The sequence below is a fragment of the Oncorhynchus nerka genome, linkage group LG12, assembly GCF_034236695.1.
Source record: "Oncorhynchus nerka isolate Pitt River linkage group LG12, Oner_Uvic_2.0, whole genome shotgun sequence".
NCBI classification, from domain to species: Eukaryota; Metazoa; Chordata; class Actinopteri; order Salmoniformes; family Salmonidae; genus Oncorhynchus; species Oncorhynchus nerka.
Window position 1 is genome coordinate 2,451,277 of NC_088407.1, and position 25,276 is coordinate 2,476,552.

Here is a 25,276-nt window from a genome sequence, read left to right on the forward strand (position 1 = left end):
CTCTACTCTCTAGCCCCTAATCTCTAGCCCCTACTCTCTAGCTAATACTCTCTAGTCCCTACTCTCTACCTAATACTACCTAGCCCCTGCTCTCCAGCCCCTACTCTCTAGCTAATACTATCTAGCCCCTACTGTCTAGCCCCTACTCTCTAGCCCCTACTGTCTAGCTAATACTATCTAGATAATACTATCTATCCCCTACTCTCTTGCCCCTACTCTCTACTCCCTACTCCCTAGCCCATACTCTCTAGCCACAACTCTCTAGCCTCTACCCTCTAGCCCCTAATCTCTAGCCCCTACTCTCCAGCCCCTACCCTCTAGCCCTTACTCTCTAGCTAATACTATCTAGCCCCTACTCTCTACTCCCTACTCCCTAGCCCCTACTCTCTAGCCCCTAGTCTCTAGGCTCTACTCTCTAGCCCCTACTCTCTAGCCCCTACTCTCTAGCTAATAGTCTCTAGCCCCTACTCTCTAGCTAATACTATCTAGCCCCTAGGCTCTACTCTCTACTCTCTACTCTCTAGTCCCTACTGTCTAGCTAATACTATCTAGCCCCTACTCTCTAGCTAATACTATCTAGCCCTACTCTAAAGCCCCTACTCTCTAGCTCCTACTCCCTGCTCTCTAGCCCCTACTCTCTACTATCTAGCTAATACTATCTAGCCCCTACTATCTAGCTAATACTATCTAGCCCCTACTCTCTGGCTAATACTATCTAGCCCCTACTATCTAGCCCCTACTCTCTAGCTCCTACTCTCAAGCCCCTACTCTCTAGCCCCTACTCTCCAGCTAACACTATCTAGCACCTCCTCTCTACTCCCTACTCCCTAGCCCCTACTCTCTAACCTCTACTCTCTAGCCCCTAATCTCTAGCCCCTACTCTCTAGCTAATACTCTCTAGCCCCTACTCTCTAGCTAATACTCTCTAGTCCCTACTCTCTACCTAATACTACCTAGCCCCTACTCTCCAGCCCCTACTCTCTAGCTAATACTATCTAGCCCCTACTCTCTAGCCCCTACTGTCTAGCTAATACTTTCTAGATAATACTATCTATCCCCTACTCTCTTGCCCCTACTCTCTTCTCCCTACTCTCTAGACCCTACTATCTAGCCCATACTCTCTAGCCACAACTCTCTAGCCTCTACCCTCTAGCCCCTAATCTCTAGCCCCTACTCTCCAGCCCCTACTCTCTAGCCCTTACTCTCTAGCTAATACTATCTAGCCCCTACTCTCTACTCCCTACTCCCTAGCCCCTAGTCTCTAGGCTCTACTCTCTAGCCCCTACTCTCTAGCCCCTAATCTCTAGCCCCTACTCTAGCTAATACTCAGTCCCTACTCTCTACCTAATACTACCTAGCCCCTACTCTCCAGCCCCTACTCTCTAGCTAATACTATCTAGCCCCTACTCTCTAGCCCCTACTCTCTAGCCCCTACTCTCTAGCTAATACTATCTAGCCCCTACTATCTAGCCCCTACTCTCTAGCTCCTACTCTCAAGCCCCTACTCTCTAGCCCCTACTCTCCAGCTAACACTATCTACCACCTCCTCTCTACTCCCTACTCCCTAGCCCCTACTCTCTAACCTCTACTCTCTAGCCCCTAATCTCTAGCCCCTACTCTCTAGCTAATACTCTCTAGTCCCTACTCTCTACCTAATACTACCTAGCCCCTGCTCTCCAGCCCCTACTCTCTAGCTAATACTATCTAGCCCCTACTGTCTAGCCCCTACTCTCTAGCCCCTACTGTCTAGCTAATACTATGTAGATAATACTATCTATCCCCTACTCTCTTGCCCCTACTCTCTACTCCCTACTCCCTAGCCCATACTCTCTAGCCACAACTCTCTAGCCTCTACCCTCTAGCCCCTAATCTCTAGCCCCTACTCTCCAGCCCCTACCCTCTAGCCCTTACTCTCTAGCTAATACTATCTAGCCCCTACTCTCTACTCCCTACTCCCTAGCCCCTACTCTCTAGCCCCTAGTCTCTAGGCTCTACTCTCTAGCCCCTACTCTCTAGCCCCTACTCTCTAGCTAATAGTCTCTAGCCCCTACTCTCTAGCTAATACTATCTAGCCCCTAGGCTCTATTCTCTACTCTCTACTCTCTAGTCCCTACTGTCTAGCTAATACTATCTAGCCCCTACTCTCTAGCTAATACTATCTAGCCCTACTCTAAAGCCCCTACTCTCTAGCTCCTACTCCCTGCTCTCTAGCCCCTACTCTCTACTATCTAGCTAATACTTTCTAGCCCCTACTATCTAGCTAATACTATCTAGCCCCTACTCTCTGGCTAATACTATCTAGCCCCTACTATCTAGCCCCTACTCTCTAGCTCCTACTCTCAAGCCCCTACTCTCTAGCCCCTACTCTCCAGCTAACACTATCTAGCACCTCCTCTCTACTCCCTACTCCCTAGCCCCTACTCTCTAACCTCTACTCTCTAGCCCCTAATCTCTAGCCCCTACTCTCTAGCTAATACTCTCTAGCCCCTACTCTCTAGCTAATACTCTCTAGTCCCTACTCTCTACCTAATACTACCTAGCCCCTACTCTCCAGCCCCTACTCTCTAGCTAATACTATCTAGCCCCTACTCTCTAGCCCCTACTGTCTAGCTAATACTTTCTAGATAATACTATCTATCCCCTACTCTCTTGCCCCTACTCTCTTCTCCCTACTCTCTAGACCCTACTATCTAGCCCATACTCTCTAGCCACAACTCTCTAGCCTCTACCCTCTAGCCCCTAATCTCTAGCCCCTACTCTCCAGCCCCTACTCTCTAGCCCTTACTCTCTAGCTAATACTATCTAGCCCCTACTCTCTACTCCCTACTCCCTAGCCCCTAGTCTCTAGGCTCTACTCTCTAGCCCCTACTCTCTAGCCCCTAATCTCTAGCCCCTACTCTCTAGCTAATACTCTCTAGTCCCTACTCTCTACCTAATACTACCTAGCCCCTACTCTCCAGCCCCTACTCTCTACCTAATACTATCTAGCCCCTACTCTCTAGCCCCTACTCTCTAGCCCCTACTGTCTAGCTAATACTATCTAGATAATACTATCTATCCCCTACTCTCTTGCCCCTACTCTATACTCCCTACTCCCTAGCCCATATTCTCTAGCCACAACTCTCTAGCCTCTACCCTCTAGCCCCTAATCTCTAGCCCCTACTCTCCAGCCCCTACCCTCTAGCCCTTACTCTCTAGCTAATACTATCTAGCCCCTACTCTCTACTCCCTACTCCCTAGCCCCAACTCTCTAGCCCCTAGTCTCTAGGCTCTACTCTCTAGCCCCTACTCTCTAGCCCCTACTCTCTAGCCCCTACTCTCTAGCCCCTACTCTCTAGCTAATACTCTCTAGCCCCTACTCTCTAGCTAATACTATCTAGCCCCTAGGCTCTACTCTCTACTCTCTACTCTCTAGTCCCTACTGTCTAGCTAATACTATCTAGCCCCTACTCTCTAGCTAATACTATCTAGCCCCTACTATCTAGCTAATACTATCTAGCCCCTACTCTCTAGCCCCTACTCTCTAGTCCCTACTGTCTAGCTAATACTATCTAGCCCCTACTCTCTAGCTAATACTATCTAGCCCCTACTATCTAGCTAATACTATCTAGCCCCTACTCCCTAGCCCCTACTCCCTTGCCCCTACTCTCTAGCCCCTACTCTCGAGCCCCTACTCTCTAGCCCCTACTCTCCAGCTAATACTATCTAGCACCTCCTCTCTACTCCCTACTCCCTAGCCCCTACTCTCTAGCCTCTACTCTCTAGCCAATACTCTCTAGCCCCTACTCTCTAGCTAATACTCTCTAGCCCCTACTCTCTACCTAATACTATCTAGCCCCTCCTCTCTAGCCCCTACTCTCTAGCTAATACTATCTAACCCCTACTATCTAGCCCCTACTGTCTAGCCCCTACTCTCTAGCCACTACTATCTAGCTAATACTATATAGATAACACTATCTAGCCCCTACTCTCTTGCCCCTACTCTCTTCTCCCTACTCTCTAGACCCTACTATCTAGCCCATACTCTCTAGCCACAACTCTCTAGCCTCTACTCTCTAGCCCCTAATCTCTAGCCCCTACTCTCCAGCCCCTACTCTCTAGCCCTTACTCTCTAGCTAATGCTATCTAGCCCCTACTCTCTACTCCCTACCCCCTACTATCTAGCCCCTAGACTCTAGGCCCTACTCTCTATCCCCTACTCTAGCTAATACTCTCTAGCCCCTACTCTCTAGCACCTACTCTCTAGCCCCTACTCCCTAGCTAATACCATCTAGCCCCTACTCTCTTCTCCCTACCCCCTACTCTCTAGCCCATTCTCTCTAGCCCCTACTCTCTAGCGCTTACTCTCTAGCTAATACTATCCAGCCACTACTCTACTCCCTACTCCCTAGCCCCTACTCTCTAGCTCCTACACTCTAGCCCCTACACTCTATCCCCTACTCTCTAGCTAATACTATCTAGCCCCTACGCTCTACTCACTACCCCCTAGCCCCTACCATCTAGCCCCTACTCTCTAGCTAATCCTCTATAGCCCCTACTCTCTAGCTCCTACTCCCTGCTCTCTAGCCCCTATTCTCTTCTCTCTACTCTCTAGCCCCTACTCTCTAGCCCCTTCTCTCTAGCCCGTACTCTGTAGCTAATACCATCTAGCCCCTACTCTCTACTCCCTACTCCCTAGCCCCTACTCTCTAGCCCCTAGTCTCTAGGCCCTACTCTCTAGCCCCTACTCTCTAGCTAATACTATCTAGCCCCTACTCTCTACTCCCAACTCCCTAGCCCCTACTCTCTAGCCTCTACTCTCTAGCCTCTACTCTCTAGCTAAAACTCTCTAGTCCCTACTCTCTAGCCCCTACTCTCTAGCCCCTACTATCTAGCTAATACTATCTAGCCCCTACTCTCTAGCTAATTCTATCTAGCCCTTAGTCTGTACTCTCTACTCTCTAGTCCCTACTATCTAGCTAATACTATCTAGCCCCTACTCTCTAGCTAATACTATCTAGCCCCTACTATCTAGCTAATACTATCTAGCCCCTACTCTCAAGCCCCTGCTCTCTAGCCCGTACTCTCTTCTCTCTACTCTCTAGTCCCTACAATCTATCCCCTACTCTCTAGCGCCTACTCTCTACTCCTTACTCTCTAGCCCCTACTCTATAGCCCCTACTCTTTATCCCCTACTCTCTATCCACTACTCTCTAGCTAATACTATCTAGCCCCTACTCTCTACCTAATACTCTCTAGCCCCTACTCTCTAGCCCCTACTCTCTAGCTAACACTATATAGCCCCTACTCTCTAGCCCCTACTATATAGCTAATACTATCTAGATAATACTATCTAGCCCCTACTCTCTTGCCCCTACTCTCTTCTCCCTACTCTCTAGACCCTACTATCTACACCATACTCTCTAGCCACAACTCTCTAGCCTCTACTCTCTAGCCCCTAATCTCTAGCCCCTACTCTCCAGCCCCTACTCTCTAGCCCTTACTCTCTAGCTAATACTATCTAGCCCCTACTCCCTACTCCCTAGCCCCTACCTTCTAGCCCCCAGTCTCAAGGCCCTACTCTCTAGCTAATACTCTCTATGGAGACGGCTTCACTACATTACTATTGAGAAGGCTTCACAACAGAGCTTCACTACATTACGATGGAGACGGCTTCACTACAGAGCTTCACTTCATTACCATGGAGACGGCTTCACTACAGAGCTTCGCTTCATTACTATGGAGATGGCTTCAGTATATCACTATGGAGAAGGCTTCACTACAGAGCTTCACTTCATTACTATGGAGACGGCTTCACTACAGAGCTTCACTACATTACTATGGAGACGGCTTCACTACATTACTATGGAGACGGCTTCACTTCATTACTATGGATACGGCTTCACTACATTACTATGGAGACGGCTTCACTACAGAGCTTCACTACATTACTATGGAGATGGCTTCACTACATTACTATGGAGACGGCTTCACTACATTACTATGGAGACGGCTTCACTTCATTACTATGGAGACGGCTTCACTACATTACTATTGAGAAGGCTTCACAACAGAGCTTCACTACATTACGATGGAGAAGGCTTCACTACAGAGCTTCACTTCATTACTATTGAGACGGCTTCACTACAGAGCTTCACTACATTACTATGGAGACGGCTTCACTACATTACTATGGAGACGGCTTCACTTCATTACTATGGATACGGCTTCACTACATTACTATGGAGACGGCTTCACTTCATTACTATGGAGACGGCTTCACTACATTACTATTGAGAAGGCTTCACAACAGAGCTTCACTACATTACGATGGAGACGGCTTCATTACAGAGCTTCACTTCATTACTATGGAGACGGCTTCACTACAAAGCTTCACTTCATTACTATGGAGACGGCTTCACTTCATTACTATGGAGACGGCTTCACTACATTACTATGGAGACGGCTTCACTACATTACTATGGAGACGGCTTCACTACATTACTATAGAGATGGCTTCACTTCATTACTATGGAGACGGCTTCACTACATTACTATTGAGACAGCTTCACTACATTACTATGGAGACGGCTTCACTACATTACTATGGAGACAGCTTCACTACATTACTATGGAGACGGCTTCACTACATTACTATGGAGACGGCTTCACTACATTACTATGGAGACGGCTTCACTACGTTACTGTGGAGACGTCTTCACCACATTGGTGTAAAGAATATTTGGTAATAGAATCCTTGGTAGAAAAAATCCTTGGTAGTAGATTCCTTGGCAGTAAGAACCCTTGGAAGTAGATTCCTTGGCAGTAAGAATCCTTGGTTGTCAGAATCCTCGGCAGTAGGAATCCCTTGGTAGTATTAAACCTTGGTTGTAAGAATCCTTGGAAGTTAGAATCCTTGGAAGTTAGAATCCTTGGCAGTAAGAATCCTTGGTAGAAATAATCATTGGTAGTAAGAACCATTGGTAGTAAGAATCCTTGATAGTAGGATCCGTGGCAGTAAGAATTATTGGTAGTAGATTCTTTGGCAGTAAGAATCCATTGGCAGTAAGAATCCTTGGCAGTAAGAATCATTGGCAGTAAGAATAGTTGGTGGAATATCCTTGGTATTAAGAATTCTTGGTAGTAGAGTCATTGGTTGTAAGAATTATTGGTAGAAGAATCATTGGCAGTTAGAATCCTTGGCAGTAAGAATTCTTGGTAGTAGAATCCTTGGCAGTAAGAATTATTGGTAGTAGAATCCTTGGTTGTAGAATCCTTGGTAGTCTATACTTGGTAGTAAGAATCATTATTAGTACGAATCATTGGTAGTAGTTCCATGATATTAGAATCCTTGGAAGTAAGAATCATTGGAGGTAAGAATCCTTGGCAGTAAGAATCCTTGGCAGTAAGAATCCTTGGTAGTAGAATCCTTGGTAGTAGAATCCTTGGTAGTAGAATCCTTGGCAGTAAGAATCATGGCAGTAAGAATCCTTGGCAGTAAGATTCCTTGGTAGTAAGAATCCTTGGTAGTAGAATCCTTGGTAGTAAGAATCCTTGGTAGTAGAATCCTTGGTAGTAAGAATCCCTGGTAGTAGAATCCTTGGTAGTAAGAATCCTTGATAGTAAGAATCCTTGGCAGGAAGACACTTGTCAGGAAGAACACTTGGCAGTACGAATCCTTGGCAGTAAGAATCCTTGGTAGTAGAATCATTGGTAGTAGAATCCTTGGTAGTAGAATCCCTGGTAGTAAGAATCCTTGTCAGGAAGAACACTTGGCAGTAAGAATCCTTTACAGTAAGAATCCTTGGAAGTGGAAACCTTGGCAGTAAGAATACTTGTCAGTAAGAATCCTTTATAGTAGATTCCTTGGTAGTAAGAATCCTTGGTTGTCAGAATTCTCTGCAGTAAGAATCACTTGGTAGTATTAATCCTTTCAGTAAGAATCATTGGTAGTAAGAGTTCTTGAAGTAGAATCCTTGGCAGTAAGAATCCTTGGCATCCTTGGCATCCCTTGAAGTAAAAAGCCTTGGTAGTAGAATTATTGGCAGTAAGAATCCTTGGCAGTGAGATGCCTCAGTAGAAATAATCCTGAGCAGTAGGAATCCTTGGAAGTAAGAATCCATGGCAGTAAGAAACCTTGTTGGTAAGAATCCTTGGTAGTAGGATCTTTGGTAGTAAGAATCCTTGCCAGTATTTTATTTTGTATTTTTTCTACCTTTATTTAACTAGGCAAGTCAGTTAAGAACAAATTCTTATTTTCCATGACGGCCTAGGAACAGTAGGTTAACTGCCTGTTCAGGGGCAGAATGACAGATTTGTACCATGTCAGCTCGGGGATATGAACGTGCACCCTTTCAGTTACTAGTCCAACACTCTAACCACTTGGCTACCCTGCCGCTCCAATCCTTTACCGTAAGAATCCTTGGCAGTAAGAATCCTTGGCAGTAAGAATCCTTGGTAGTAGAATCCTTGGTAGTAGAATCCTTGGTAGTAGAATCCTTGGCAGTAAGAATCATGGCAGTAAGAATCCTTGGCAGTAAGATTCCTTGGTAGTAAGAATCCTTGGTAGTAGAATCCTTGGTAGTAAGAATCCTTGGTAGTAGAATCCTTGGTAGTAAGAATCCCTGGTAGTAGAATCCTTGGTAGTAAGAATCCTTGATAGTAAGAATCCTTGGCAGGAAGACACTTGTCAGGAAGAACACTTGGCAGTACGAATCCTTGGCAGTAAGAATCCTTGGTAGTAGAATCATTGGTAGTAGAATCCTTGGTAGTAGAATCCCTGGTAGTAAGAATCCTTGTCAGGAAGAACACTTGGCAGTAAGAATCCTTTACAGTAAGAATCCTTGGAAGTGGAAACCTTGGCAGTAAGAATACTTGTCAGTAAGAATCCTTTATAGTAGATTCCTTGGTAGTAAGAATCCTTGGTTGTCAGAATTCTCTGCAGTAAGAATCACTTGGTAGTATTAATCCTTTCAGTAAGAATCATTGGTAGTAAGAGTTCTTGAAGTAGAATCCTTGGCAGTAAGAATCCTTGGCATCCTTGGCATCCCTTGAAGTAAAAAGCCTTGGTAGTAGAATTATTGGCAGTAAGAATCCTTGGCAGTGAGATGCCTCAGTAGAAATAATCCTGAGCAGTAGGAATCCTTGGAAGTAAGAATCCATGGCAGTAAGAAACCTTGTTGGTAAGAATCCTTGGTAGTAGGATCTTTGGTAGTAAGAATCCTTGCCAGTATTTTATTTTGTATTTTTTCTACCTTTATTTAACTAGGCAAGTCAGTTAAGAACAAATTCTTATTTTCCATGACGGCCTAGGAACAGTAGGTTAACTGCCTGTTCAGGGGCAGAATGACAGATTTGTACCATGTCAGCTCGGGGATATGAACGTGCACCCTTTCAGTTACTAGTCCAACACTCTAACCACTTGGCTACCCTGCCGCTCCAATCCTTTACCGTAAGAATCCTTGGTAGTAGAATCCATGTCAGTAAGAATCCTAAGTAGTAAGAATCCTTGGTAGTAAGAAACCGTAGTTGTAAGAATCCTTGGCAGTAAAAATCATTGGCAGTATAATCCTTGGCAGTAAGAATCCTTGGCAGTAAGAATCCTTTACAGTAAGAATCCTTTATAGTAGATTCCTTGGTAGTAAGAATCCTTGGTTGTCAGAATTCTCGGCAGTAAGAATCCCTTGGTAGTATTAAACCTTGGCAGTAAGAACCATTGGTAGGAAGAGTTCTTGGAAGTAGAATCCTTGGCAGTAAGAACCATTGGTAGGAAGAGTTCTTGGAAGTAGAATCCTTGGCAGTAAGAATCCTTGGCAGTAAGAATCCTTGGCAGTAAGAATCCTTGGCTGTAAGAATCCTTGGTAGAAGAATCATTGGTGTTAAGAATACTTGGTAGTAAGAATCCTTGGCAGTAAGAATCATTGGCAGTAAGCATCGCTTGAAGTAAAAAGCCTTGGTAGTAGAATTCTTGGCAGTAACAATCCTTGGTGGTAAGAATCATTGGTAAAATAACCCCTGTCGTAAGAAACCTTTATAGTAGAATCTTTGTTAGTAGAATCCTTTGGCAGTAAGATTCCTTGGAAGTAAGATTATTTGGCAGTACAATGCCTAGGTAGAAATAATCCTGAGCAGTAGGAATCGTTGAAAGTAAGAATACATGGCAGTAACAATCGTTGTTAGTAAGAATCCTTGGTAATAGATACCTTAGGAGTAAGAATCCTTGGTAGGAGGATCCTTGGCAGTAAGAATCCTATTTAGTAGAATCATTGGCAGTAAGATTCTTTGGCAGTAAGAATCCCTTGGTAGTAGAATCCTTGTCAGTAAGAATCCTTGGTAGTAAGAATCATTAGTTGTAGAATCCTTGGCAGTAAGAATCATTGGCAGTTTAATCCTTGGTAGTTCAATCCTTGATAGTAAAATCCTTGGTAGTATAATCCTTGGCAGTAAGAATCATTGGCAGTATAATCCTTGGTAGTTCAATCCTTCATAGTAAAATCCTTCGTAGTAGAATCCTTGGCAGTAAGAATCCTTGGCAGTAAGAATCCTTAGCAGTAAGAATCATTGGGAGTAAAAATCATTGGTTGTAGAATCCTTGACAGAGGGAAACAATGCTAGTAAGAATCCTTGGTAGAAGAATCATTGGTGTTAAGAATACTTGGTAGTAAGAATCCTTGGCAGTAAGAATCATTGGCAGTAAGCATCGCTTGAAGTAAAAAGCCTTGGTAGTAGAATTCTTGGCAGTAACAATCCTTGGTGGTAAGAATCATTGGTAATATAACCCCTGTCGTAAGAAACCTTTATAGTAGAATCTTTGTTAGTAGAATCCTTTGGCAGTAAGAATCCTTGGCAGTAAGATTATTTGGCAGTACAATGCCTAGGTAGAAATAATCCTGAGCAGTAGGAATCGTTGAAAGTAAGAATACATGGCAGTAACAATCGTTGTTAGTAAGAATCCTTGGTAATAGATACCTTAGGAGTAAGAATCCTTGGTAGGAGGATCCTTGGCAGTAAGAATCCTATTTAGTAGAATCATTGGCAGTAAGATTCTTTGGCAGTAAGAATCCCTTGGTAGTAGAATCCTTGTCAGTAAGAATCCTTGGTAGTAAGAATCATTAGTTGTAGAATCCTTGGCAGTAAGAATCATTGGCAGTTTAATCCTTGGTAGTTCAATCCTTGATAGTAAAATCCTTGGTAGTATAATCCTTGGCAGTAAGAATCATTGGCAGTATAATCCTTGGTAGTTCAATCCTTCATAGTAAAATCCTTCGTAGTAGAATCCTTGGCAGTAAGAATCCTTGGCAGTAAGAATCCTTAGCAGTAAGAATCATTGGGAGTAAAAATCATTGGTTGTAGAATCCTTGACAGAGGGAAACAATGCTAGTAAGAATCCTTGGTAGTAGATTCCTTGGCAGTATGAGATCTTGGCTGTAAGAATCCTTGGCAGTATTAATCCTTGGCAGTAAGAATCCTTGGCAGTAGGAATCCTTGGTAGTAAGAATCCTTGGAAGTAAGAATCCTTTATAGTAGATTCCTTGGTAGTAAGAATCCTTGGATGTCAGAATTCTCGTCAGTAAGAATTCCTTGCTAATATTAATCCTTGGAAGTAAGAATCTTTTGAAGTAAGAATCCTTGGCAATAAGAGACCTTGGTAGAAATAATCCTTGTAGTAAGAATCCTTGGTAGTAAGAATCCTTCGTAGTAGGATCCGTGGCAGTAAGAATCCTTGGTAGTAGATTCTTTGGCAGGAAGAATCATTTGGCAGTAAGAATCCTTGGCAGTAAGAATCCTTGGTGATAGATTCTTGGTAGTAGTATCCTTGGTTGTAGAATCCTTGGTAGACTATACTTGGTAGTAAGAATCATTAGCAGTAAGAATCATTGGTAGTAAAATTCCATGATATTATAAACCTTGGAAGTAAGAATCATTGGTCGTAAGAATCCTTGGCAGTAAGAATCCTTGGCAGTAAGAATCATTGGTAGAAGAATCATTGGTAGAAATAATCCTTGTAGTAAGAATTATTGGTAGTAGAATCATTGGTAGTAAGAATCCTTGGAAGTATGAATCATTGGCAGTTAGAATCCTTGGCAGTAAGAATAATTGGTAGCAGAATCCTTGATTGTGGAATCCTTGGTAGTCTATACTTGGTAGTAAGAATCATTAGTAGTTAGAATAATTGGTAGTAAAATTCCATGGTATTATAATCCTTGGAATTAAGAATCATTGGTGGTAAGAATCCTTGGCTGTAAGAATCTTTGGCAGTAAGAATCCTTGGCAGGACGAATCATTGTTGGTAATAATCCTTGGTAGTAGCATCCTTGGTAGTAGCATCCTTGGTAGTAGAATCCTTGATAGTAAGAATCCTTGGTAGTAGGTAGCCTTGGTAGTAGCATCCTTGGTAGTAGAATCCTTGATAGTAAGAATCCTTGGTAGTAGGTAGCCTTGGTAGTAGCATCCTTGGTAGTAGAATCCTTGGTAGTAGGTAGCCTTGGTAGTAAGAATCCTTGGTAGTAGGATCCTTGGCAGTAAAAATCCTTGGTAGTAAGATTCCTTGGAAGTAGAATCCTTGGTAGTAAGAATCCTTGGTTGTCAGAATTCTCGGCAGTAAGAATCCCTTGTTAGTATTAATCCTTGGCAGTAAGAATCGTTGGTAGAAGAATCATTGGTGTTAAGAATACTTGGTAGTAAGAATACTTGGCAGTAAGAATCATTGGCAGTAAGCATCGCTTGAAGTAAAAAGCCTTGGTAGTAGAATTCTTGGCAGTAAGAATCATTGGCAGTAAGCATCGCTTGAAGTAAAAAGCCTTGGTAGTAGAATTCTTGGCAGTAACAATCCTTGGTGGTAAGAATCATTGGTAATATAACCCCTGTCGTAAGAAACCTTTATAGTAGAATCTTTGTTAGTAGAATCCTTTGGCAGTAAGAATCCTTGGCAGTAAGATTATTTGGCAGTACAATGCCTAGGTAGAAATAATCCTGAGCAGTAGGAATCGTTGAAAGTAAGAATACATGGCAGTAAGAATCCTTGTTAGTAAGAATCCTTGGTAATAGATACCTTGGGAGTAAGAATCCTTGGTAGGAGGATCCTTGGCAGTAAGAATCCTATTTAGTAGAATCATTGGCAGTAAGAATCTTTGGCAGTAAGAATCCCTAGGTAGTAGAATCCTTGTCAGTAAGAATCCTTGGTAGTAAGAATCATTAGTTGTAGAATCCTTGGCAGTAAGAATCATTGGCAGTATAATCCTTGGTAGTTCAACCCTTGATAGTAAAATCCTTGGTAGTATAATCATTGGCAGTAAGAATCATTAGTTGTATAATCCTTGGCAGTAAGAATCATTGGCAGTATAATCCTTGGTAGTAAGAATCCTTGGCAGTAAGAATCCTTGGCAGTAAGAATCCTTGGTAATAGAATCCTTGGCAATAAGAGTCCTTAGTAGTAACAATCCTTGGTAGTAAAAAACCTTGGCAGTAAGAATCCCTTGGTAGGAAAAATCCTTGGTAGTAGAAACCTTGGCAGTAAGAGTCCCTGGCAGTATGAATCCATGGCAGTTAGAATCATTGGTAGTAGAAACCTTGGCAGTAAGAATCATTGGTAGTAAGAATCCTTTATAGTAGATTCCTTGGTAGTAAGAATCCTTGGATGTCAGAATTCTCATCAGTAAAAATTCCTTGGTAATATTAATCCTTGGTGGTAAAAATATTTTGAAGTAAGAATCCTTGGCAATAAGAGACCTTGGTAGAAATAATCCTTGTAGTAAGAATCCGTAGCAGTAAGAATCCTTGGTAGTAGATTCTTTGGCAGTAAGAATACTTTGGCAGTAAGAATCATTGGAAGAAGAATCCTTAGCTGTATAATCCCTGGCGGTAAGACTCCTTGGTAGTAAGAACCCATGGAAGTAAGAATCATTGGCAGTAAGAATCCTTTACAGTGAGAATCCTTGGTAGTAAGAATCATTCGCAGTAACAATCCTTTACAGTAAGAATCCTTGGTAGTAAGAATCTTTGGGAAGTGGAAACCTTGGCAGTAAGAATCCTTGTCAGTAAGAATCCTTTATAGTAGATTCCTTGGTAGAAGAATCATTGGTGTTAAGAATACTTGGTAGTAAGAATCCTTGGCAGTAAGAATCATTGGCAGTAAGCATCGCTTGAAGAAAAAAAAAATTGGTTGTAGATTTCTTGGCAGTAAGAATCCTTGGTGGTAAGAATAATTGGATAATTGGTAATATAATCCCTGGTCGTAAGAAACCTTTATAGTAGAATCTTTGTTCGTAAAATCCTTTGGCAGTAAGAATCCTTGGCAGTAAGATTATTTGGCAGTAAAATGCCTTGGTAGAAATAATCCTGAGCAGTAGGAATCTTTGAAAGTAAGAATCCATGGCAGTAAGATCCTTGTTAGTAAGAATCCTTGGTAATAGATACCTTGGTAGTAAGAATCCTTGGTAGTAGAATCCTTGGTAGTAGGTAGCCTTGGTAGTAAGAATCATTGGTAGTAGGATCCTTGGTAGTAGAATCCTTGGCAGTAAGCATCTCTTGATCTAAGAATCCTTGTTGGTAGAATCATTGGCAGTAATAATCCTTGGTAGTAAGAATCCTTGGTAGTAAGAATCCTTGGTAGTAAGAATCCTTGGCAGTAAGAATCCTTGGCAGTAAGAATCCTTGGTAGTAAGAATCCTTGGTAGTAAGAATCCTTGGTAGTAGAATCCTTGGCAGTAAGAATCCTTGGCAGTAAGAATCCTTGGCAGTAAGAATCCTTGGTAGTAAGAATCCTTGGTAGTAGATTCTAGGTGAAAGCACCAATTTGTAAGTCGCTCTGGATAAGAGCGTCTGCTAAATGACTTAAATGTAAATGTAAAATGTAGTAGAATCCTTGGCAGTAACAATCCTTGGCAGTAAGAATCCTTGGCAGTAAGAATCATTGGCAGTAAGCATCGCTTGAAGAAAAAAAAAATTGGTTGTAGTTTTCTTGGCAGTAAGAATCCTTGGTGGTAAGAATAATTGGTAATATAATCCCTGGTCGTAAGAAACCTTTATAGTAGAATCTTTGTTCGTAAAATCCTTTGGCAGTAAGAATCCTTGGCAGTAAGATTATTTGGCAGTAAAATGCCTTGGTAGAAATAATCCTGAGCAGTAGGAATCCTTGAAAGTAAGAATCCATGGCAGTAAGATCCTTGTTAGTAAGAATCCTTGGTAATAGATACCTTGGTAGTAAGAATCCTTGGTAGTAGAATCCTTGGTAGTAGGTAGCCTTGGTAGTAAGAATTATTGGTAGTAGGATCCTTGGTAGTAGAATCCTTGGCAGTAAGCATCTCTTGATCTAAGAATCCTTGTTGGTAGAATCATTGGCAGTAATAATCCTTGGTAGTAAGAATCCTTGGTAGTAAGAATCCTTGGTAGTAAGAATCCTTGGCAGTAAGAATCCTTGGCAGTAAGAATCCTTGGTAGTAAGAATCCTTGGTAGTAAGAATCCTTGGTAGTAGAATCCTTGGCAGTAAGAATCCTTGGCAGTAAGAATCCTTGGCAGTAAGAATCCTTGGTAGTAAGAATCCTTGGTAGTAGATTCTAGGTGAAAGCACCAATTTGTAAGTCGCTCTGGATAAGAGCGTCTGCTAAATGACTTAAATGTAAATGTAAAATGTAGTAGAATCCTTGGCAGTAACAATCCTTGGCAGTAAGAATCCTTTAGAGGAAGAATCATTGGTAGTGGAAACCTTGGCAGTAAGAATCCTTGGCAGTAAGAATCCTTGGCAGTAAGAATCCTTGGTAGTAAGAATCCTTGGTAGTAGAATCCTTGGCAGTAACAATCCTTGGCAGTAAGAATCCTTTAGAGTAAGAATCATTGGTAGTGGAAACCTTGGCAGTAAGAATCCTTGGCAGTAAGAATCATTGTCTGTAAGAAGCGTTGGTAGTAAGAATCCTTGGTAGTAGGATCCTTGGCAGTAAAAATCCTTGGTAGTAAGATTCATTGGAAGTAGAATCCTTGGTAGTAAGAATCCTTGGTAGTAAGAATCCTTGGCAGTAAGAATCCTTGGCAGTAAGAATCCTTGGCAGTAAGAATCCTTGGTAGTAAGAATCCTTGGTAGTAGAATCCTTGGCAGTAACAATCCTTGGCAGTAAGTATCCTTTAGAGGAAGAATCATTGGTAGTGGAAACCTTGGCAGTAAGAATCCTTGGCAGTAAGAATCCTTGGCAGTAAGAATCCTTGGTAGTAAGAATCCTTGGTAGTAGAATCCTTGGCAGTAACAATCCTTGGCAGTAAGAATCCTTTAGAGTAAGAATCATTGGTAGTGGAAACCTTGGCAGTAAGAATCCTTGGCATTAATCATCCTTGGTAGTAGATTCCTTGGTAGTAAGAATCCTTGGTAGTAGAATCCTTGGCAGTAACAATCCTTGGCATTAAGAATCCTTTAGAGTAAGAATCATTGGTAGTGGAAACCTTGGCAGTAAGAATCCTTGGCATTAATCATCCTTGGTAGTAGATTCCTTGGTAGTAAGAATCCTTGGTTGTCCGAATCCTTGGCAGTAAAAATCCCTTGGTAGTATTCATCCCTGGTAGTAAGAATTGTTGGTAGTAAGAATTGTTGGGAGTAGAATCCTTGGTAGTAAGAATCCTTGGCAGTAAGAATCGTTGGAAGAAGAATCCTTAGCTGTAGAATCCTTGGTAGTAGGACTCCTTCCGGAATAATTTTGTCCAAAATCCGGTTGTAGGTTTGGACTTTTGATTTTGAAGCTTATGTTTTGGAGGAGTTTCCTACATATGTCCTTGTCAAAAAATCTAAGTTTATCTAACTCTAAATGCAGAAAGAGTCAGGAGCTTATTTTCTCATGGCCTTCTTTCTCTCTCTCCAGATCTCTCCTTTCCAGCCTCTCTGAGTGTCAGTCCTGACAGATCTGTTCTTTGAATATGAGTCTGTCTCTCTGAGCTGTGAGGTTCGGGGGAACTCTGCTGGATGGAGAGTGATGAGGAACGCAGAGAGAGGAATCCTTTCAGAGTGTAATACTGACTGTGGAAAACAACAGGGGTCTTCATGCATCATGCCACTAATACCATCAAACAGTGGAGTGTACTGGTGTGAGTCCGGGTCTGGAGAACACAGCAATGCTGTCAACATCACAGTACATGGTATGTCCACAAACACCATCTATTAACATTATAGTGTTTAGTGGTTCATCTGGTTTCAGATAGCTGATGTTATGTTTATATATGATGATTATATATTATATACAGCTGGAGCTGTGATCCTGGAGAGACCTGTTTATATATGTTGTTTATATATTATATACAGCTGGAACTGTGATCCTGGAGAGCCCTGTTTATATATTATATACAGCTGGTGCTGTGATCCTGGAGAGACCTGTTTATATATGATGTTTATATATTATATACAGATGGAGCTGGGATCCTGGAGAGACCTGTTTATAAAATATGTTTATATATTATTAAATACAGCTGGAGCTGTGATCCTGGAGAGGCCTGTTTATATATGATGTTTATATATTATATACAGATGGAGCTGTGATCCTGGAGAGACCTGTTTATATATGATGTTTATATATTATATACAGCTGGAGCTGTAAACCTGGAGAGACCTGTTTATATATGATGTTTATAACCTGCCCATCAGATTATTTGGTTCTGAAACCTGCATTATAAACTGGGTGGTTCTTCTTTACACTGTTAAGAGGTGCTGAAACCTGCATTATAAACTGGGTGGTTCTTCTTTACACTGTTAAGAGGTGCTGAAACCTGCATTATGAACTGGGTGGTTCTTCTTTACACTGTTAAGAGGTGCTGAAACCTGCATTATAAACTGGGTGGTTCTTCTTTACACTGTTAAGAGGTGCTGAAACCTGCATTATGAACTGGGTGGTTCTTCTTCTTCTGTATTAAGTCTGAATACTCACGAATAGCACCGAAGGTGGCTCCCATTCCTGTTCGGGTGGCGCTCGGCGGTCGTCGTCGCCGGCCTACTAGCTGCCACCGATCCCTTTTTCCTTTTCGTTTGTTTTTGTCTAACTGTTTTCACCTGTTCCTTGTTGGGGTTTTGGGTGTTTAAGTTCGTTTTGCCCACTTGTGTTTTGTGCGGGCTTGTTGTGTTTGTTACATTTGTGGTGTATCGTCGGTTTTGGGATTTCACTGTCCAGGTTTGTGTAACTAGGTTTTGGGTTTGTTTCACCCATGTTTGGACTCTGCGTTTGACTCCTCACTCACCCATCGTTACAGATACGTCGTCCTCAGAACAGCCTTTATATTGGGTATATTGGCCACAACCCCTCGGGCCTTAATGCTTCAATATGTACTGATGTGGTCTTACACTGTATTGGCTGTAACTAACCATAAAAATATACTGAACATTTACATTATGAACAGAATAACGTGAAAATATACTGAACATTTACATTATGAACAGAATAACATGAAATATACTGAACATTATGAACAGAATAACATGAAATATACTGAACATTATGAACAGAATAACATGAAATATACTGAACATTATGAACAGAATAACGTGAAAATATACTGAACATTTACATTATGAACAGAATAACATGAAATATACTGAACATTATGAACAGAATAACATGAAGATATACTGAACGTTTACATTTGTGGTGGAAAATCATCTTACAAAGGTGTAGAAGTACAGTGGCCAGGAAAAACTCCCTATAAAGGCCAAAACCTAGGAAGAAACCTAGAGAGGAACCAAGCTATGAGGGGTGGCCAGTCCTCTTCTGGCTGTGCCGGGGTGAGATTATAACAGAACATGGCCAAGATGTTCAAATGTTCATAAATGACCAGCATGGTCAAAAAATAATAATCACAGTGAACAGGTCAGAGTTCCATAGCCGCAGGCAGAACAGTTGAAACTGGAGCAGCAGCACGGCCAGGTGGACTGGGGACAACAAGGAGTCAGCATGCCAGGTAGTCATGAGGCATGGTCCTAGGGCTCAGGTCCTCCGAGAGAGAGAAAGAAATAAAGAGAGAATTAGAGAGAGCATACTTAAATTCACACAGACACCGGATAAGACAGGAGAAATACACCTGATATAACAGACTGACCCTAGCCCCCCGACACATAAACCACTGCTGCATAAATACTGGAGGCTGAGACAGGAGGGGTCAGGAGACACTGTGGCCCCATCCGATGATACCCCTGGTCAAGGCCAAACAGGCAGGGGCAGGTCAGGGACAAGCAGAAGTCTGCAAACCAGGTCAGAGTCCGAAAGGTACAGGGCGGCAGGCAGGCTGAATGGTATGGCAAGTGGGCTCAGTGTCAGGGCAGGCAGATTAGGTCGGAACCAGGAGGACTAGAAAACAGGAACTAAAAGACAGGAGTATGGAACAACACACTGCTAGGCTTGACGAGACAAGATGAATTGGCAACAGGCAGACAGAAAACACCAATATAAATACATAGGGGATAATGGGGTGCCGGCGATGACAACCGGGTGCTCTCCTCTGGGCCATAACCCTCCCAGTCAACCAGGTATTGGTTGACTGCGCCGAGGTCGAACACTCAGGAGGCCGGTGAGCTTGGAGGAATGAGCCGATTCCAGGACCGGGCCAAATCTGAACAAACATCCGGTTAAACCACCCCCCAGACAACTGTAGCAGCAAGACATGAGGTGAGGAGGATGGTCTCAGAGCAGATCTATACAGGCGAGAGAGAGCGTCAAGCTTCACATTCTTGGAACCTGGGCGGTAGGAGATGGTAAAGTTGAATCTGATGAATAACAGAGCCCAACGGGCTCATCATTGACCGGGACCTGGAACACTGTGGGAGCGTTGGAGTACAAACGGAATGACCAGGTGCTCATAGTGTCCATTAGCAGTGTTGAAGGCTGTCTTCCACTTGCCTCCTTCGCGTATCTGAACTAGGCGTTCCAAAGGTCCAACTTGGAAAAGATGGTTAGAGAGGATTGAAACCTGAGGAGAGGAGTGGTAAAGGGTAATGATTCTTAAATGTTATTGAGGTCCCGATAGTCATGGATGCAGGGTCTTGTCCTTCTTTTCCACAAAGAAGAAGCCTGTACCATCAGTTAAGGCAGGAGGACGAATGCTCCCAGCAGCCACAGAGTCCTCAATGTACTTCTCCTTGGTCTCAGGGCCAGACAGGGAATATAGCCGCCCACTAGGCAGTGTGGTACCCAGGAGGAGGTCAAAAGCGCAATTGTAGGGATGCAGAGGATGGGAGGTGGTCCAGTGGACAAGAAAATCTCTAAGGATCACAGCTGGAGAATCTGGGGTCAGAAAGTCTCCAAAACCACAATCAGATGCCACCTATTTATTTAACTAGGCAGGTCAGTTATGGATGTTCAGAATTCATGCAGATTTTCGCAGCTTTTTCTTAAAAATCGCACAACATTTCAGCGCCCTGCTATTCATGCCAGGAATATAGTACATTCATATGGTTAGTGTGTGTGGATAGAAAACACTCAGACGTTTCCAAAACTGTTTAAATCACGCCTGTGGCATTTACAGAACGGGCGTTTCATCGAAAAGTGCATGAAAATCTGTTCTCTGAAAATGGAAAAATATATCCTTCCGCCACTTCAGGCAATTGTTCAAAGTGAATCGAATTAAATAGAGCCGAGTTTACACTGCCTCCAGCTGCCACATGTTGTCTAGAGTCATGTGATTTGATTCGCAATTGATTCTTGGTATAGCCCAAACAAGGGAACATCTTCCCTGATGACTCCGCCCGGATTTTTGGTCGACCTCTGGTCAGACATGTTTTTCTACAACGACAAGATAAAGATTTTAACATCGTTTCCTGCTCCATTTATCGCTTATTAACGTGTACTAATACCTAAAGTTGCATTAGAAAAGTATTTCGAAGTGTTTTGTGAAAGTTTATCGCCGACTTTTTGATTTTTAAAAAACGACGTTACGTTATGAAATGCTAATTTTTCTCTCTTTACTCGCAGTATTCCGAGTTCGATATCTAGGCTATATATGGACCGATTTAATCGAAAAAAGACCCTAAATGATGTTTATGGGACATCTAGGAGTGCCAAGAAAGAAGCTCGTCAAAGGTAATGAATGCTTTATATTTTATTTCAGCCTTTTCGTTTGCGACGCTAACGCAAAATCTGTCGTTGGGTGACGTTGCAGTATTTTTGTAGGGTGCATGGTATCAGATAATAGCTTCTCATGAATTCCCCGAAAAGCATTTTACAAATCTGACTTGGTGAATAGATTCACAACGAGTGTAGCTTTAATTCAGTATATTGTATGTCAATTTTAATTAAAGTTTGAGTTTTATCAAAAACTATACGTGGTGCACTTGAAATTACCGCTGATTTGATCCCCAAAGCGGGACCACTTCTCTAACAAGTTTTAAGAACAAATTCTTACTTTCAATGACAGCCTAGGAATTTCCTTGTTCAGGGGCAGAACAACAGATTTTTTTGACCTTGTCAGCTTTGGGATTCAATCTTTCGGTTACCAGTCCACTGCTGTAACCACTAGGCTACCTGCCATATGTTATTGTAACTTTCAATGGGACCGGGTTCTATGGTCAGATGAGACCAAAATAGAGCTTTTTCGAAACAAACACCAGAGGTGGGTTTGGCGTAGTCAGAAAGAAAAGTACCTCATCCCCACTGGGAAGTTTGGTGGTGGATTTTGATGTTGTTTTACTTCAGACGCCTAACAAGGCCCTCGTCCCCGTCATTCGCAGGAGAAAGCGACAGAGATATCAAGGACAAAGATCCGTGTGCCTTGTAAGGATCCAACGGCGAGAGTGTAATCTACATTTACCATAGATCCTAGCCAATAATCAATCGATAATATAAATAGATGATCACGTATATCCTACCAAAAGGACATTAAAAACTGTAATATCTTAGGTTTCACTGAGTCTGAATAAATGAATAACATACAGCTGCTGGGTTTTACACTTTTTCGGCAGGATAGAACAGCAGCCTCTGGTAAGACAAGGGGTGGCAGTCTATGTATATTTGTAAACAACAGCTGGTGCACCATATCTAAGGTCTCGAGGTTATGCTCGCCTGAGGTAGAGTATCACATGATAAGCTGTAGACCATACTGTTTACACAGAGTTTTCATCTATATTTTCGTTGCTGTCTATATACCACCACAAACCGATGCTGGCACTAAGACTGCACTCAATGAGCTGTATAAGCAAACAGGAAAACGCTCGACCTAGTGGCCAGAGACTTTAATGCAGGGAAACTCAAATCCGTTTTACCTCATTTCAACCAGAGGGAAAGACTACTTTATTCCACACACGGAGAACAAAGCTCTCCCTCGCCCTGCATTTGGCAAATCTGACCATAATTCTATCCTCCTGATTCCTGCTTACAAGCAAAACCTATAGCAGGAAGCAACAGTGACTCGGTCAATAAGAAAGTGGTCAGCTGAAGCAGATGCAGAGGACTGTTTTGCACAGACTGGAATATGATCCGGGATTCTTCCGATGACATTGAGGAATACACCACATCAGTCACTGGCTTCATCAATAAGTACATCGAGGACGTCGTCCCCACAGTGACCGTACGTACATAACCCAACCAGAAGCCATGGATTACAGGCAACATCCGTACTGAGCTAAAAGCTAGAACTGCCGCTTTCAAGGAGCGGGACTCCTACCCGGAAGCTTATAAGAAACCATCAAACAGGCAAAGCGGTAGGATGAAGATTGAGTCGTAGTAGTCGGCTCTGACGCTCGTGGTAAACCATTACAGACTACAAAGGGAAGTCGAGAGCAGTGACACGAGCCTCCCAGACAAGCTAAATAGGTTCTATGCTCGCTTCGAGGCAAGTAACACTTTAAACAGGTCAACATTCACAAGGCTGCAGGGTCAGACGGATTACCAGGATGTGTACTGCGAGCATGCACTGACCAACTGCCACGTGTCTTCACTGACATTTTCAACCTGTCGCTGATGGAGTCTGTAATACCAACTTGTTTCAAGCAGACCACTTTAGTCCCCGTGCCCAAAAACACAAAGGTAACCTGCCTAAATGACTTCCGACCCGTAGCACTCACGTCTGTAGCCATGAAATGCTTTGAAAGGCTGGTCATGGCTCACATCAACACCATTAACCCATAAACCCTAGATCCACTCCAATTTGCAAACTACCCCAACAGATCCACAGATGATGCAATCTCTGTTGAACTCCACACTGCCCTTTCACACCTGGACAAAAGGAACACCTGTGTGAGAATGCTATTCATTGATTACAGCTCAGCGTTCAACACCATAGTGCCCTCAAAGCTCATCACTAAGCTAAGGACCCTGAGACTAAACACCTCCCTCTGCAACTGGATACTGGACCTCCTGACGGGCCGCCCCCAGGTGGTAAGGGTAGGTAGCAACACATCCGCCACGCTGATCCTCAACACGGGGGCCCCTCAGGGGTGCGTGCTCTGTCCCCTCCTGTACTCCCTGTTCACTCATGACTCCAACACCATCATCAAGTTTGCCAAATACACTGATTGAACCAGGTTGTAAAGTGTTGATAACTGTAACTCTGATTGAACCATGTTTAAAGTGTTGATAACTGTATCTCTGATTGAACCATGTTGTAAAGTGTTGATAACTGTATCTCTGATTGAACCATGTTGTAAAGTGTTGATAACTGTATCTCTGATTGAACCATGTTGTAAAGTGTTGATAACTGTATCTCTGATTGAACCATGTTTTAAGTGTTGATAATTGTCTGTTTAGGGTAAACCAGGGTACCCAGGAAGACCCACCAAGACCAATTAGGTGAGTTTCTACCTTACAACACAACAGCTGCAGGGGCACAATATGGTATTCTGAACACAGTGTGTACTATATTATATTACCTCTCAGTAGAAGTAGAAAGTAGAAGTAGGATGGATTAGAGTCAACAAAGGCAAATGACAGAGGGAGTATATACAGTGATAGAGTGGGGATTGGAACCATGTGTGTGTAATGATGACGAGACAAGTCCGGAGTTGATGAGTGAAGGGCGTTTGCCAGCAGCAGGTTCGGCAAAAAAGGAGAAGGCTGGTGTGACTACCACAATAATGGAACTGATAACAGAACTGATATTAATTCATGCATTTAGGAGTAAATATCCCAGGTATTGATAAAGAGTAAATAACCCTGGTATTGATAAGGGAGAGCTGGACATAAGCAGGAGCCCCATTGGAAGAGATTTTGATCGGATTCTAAGTAGCACAGTATTGACTAGTAAATTATCTGATATGATTTACATTTCTAAGTGGTTCTGTATTGGAAAAGTAAATACATGGCCACACTGATGAACTACTTCTGTGTTGAACAGGTGATCGTGTTGAAGAAGAGTGAGGCTGAGATCACCTGATCACCATAACAACCATCAGAATGGAACTCATGGAATTCTAATATAGAACTGTGAGTCACAATGCTGTATGTTGTTACATTGTAGCTCCACCTGCTGGAACAATAGTGGCATTTGATCAAATGTGATCTATTAACTGATACATGTATTATTCTGATTGGAATGTGTTGTAATATAATGTGTGTTGTATTAATCTGGGCAAAATGTATACAGCCTGACCAGTTTGGTTTTATACAAATGATCTTAAACCAGCACATAAAGTGTCATCTGTAATAATTTGGTCAATGACAACATTTTTGTTTTGGCTCTGTAGTCCAGCACATTGGATTTTAAAATATACCATGGGGTGAAAGTGCAGACTGTCAGCTTATAAGAAGGTGTTTTATTCATATCAAATGAACCATTTAGAAATTACAGCATGTTTTGAATAATGTCACTGTCCAAATACATACAGATATTAGGGAATATTGTTTTCTTTTCTCCAGTTATAAGAACTGTAGTTTGACCAAACATGATTTCTGGCTATTATTGGAAACTCAGTGATCCAACCAGATATAGCTAGGTAATAAGCAAGCAAAACAAAAGAATGCACTTACCTAAAAATCTCAAAATGATTTATTTATTTTATCTTCACAAATTCATTAATTAGTTCCTGCAGCTGTGTAAAGATGTTGTTCAGGCTTCTAACTAGCTAGCAACACGAGCTAGCTAACGTTAGCATTATGCTACAGATTTAATGCAATGGAACTGGATAGTAGCAACACTTAGCTACATTACACAACAAACGCCATTCATGCCGATAAAATATATTTACAACATGTTGATATGTATCCTTTTTCTAGATTGTTGGTTTTGAAAATGTACTTAAGTACTTCATTCAAAATGTACTTAAATAAATGTCAAAGTACAGCTTTTGAAAAATACAAAATAAAGTACAAGTACACCGAAAGCTACTCAATTACAGGAACGTGAGTAATT

At 42.3% G+C, this 25,276-nt stretch overlaps 2 protein-coding genes across 2 annotated transcripts in view; one reads left to right on the forward strand and one right to left on the reverse strand.

The window, feature by feature from the left end:
- The window catches only part of LOC135574212 (Fc receptor-like protein 5), a 260,943-nt gene extending 235,822 nt beyond the window's left edge, over positions 1-25,121 (forward strand). The window contains exons 5-6 of the mRNA XM_065025143.1: positions 23,677-23,718; positions 24,263-25,121. Coding sequence (XP_064881215.1) covers positions 23,677-23,681 — 5 coding nt within the window. The 3' untranslated portion in view covers positions 23,682-23,718; positions 24,263-25,121. The remainder of the gene's footprint in view (positions 1-23,676; positions 23,719-24,262) is intronic.
- LOC115118359 (butyrophilin-like protein 10) overlaps positions 1-25,276 on the reverse strand; it is an 804,641-nt gene that overhangs the window by 338,099 nt on the left and 441,266 nt on the right. The window lies entirely within an intron of this gene.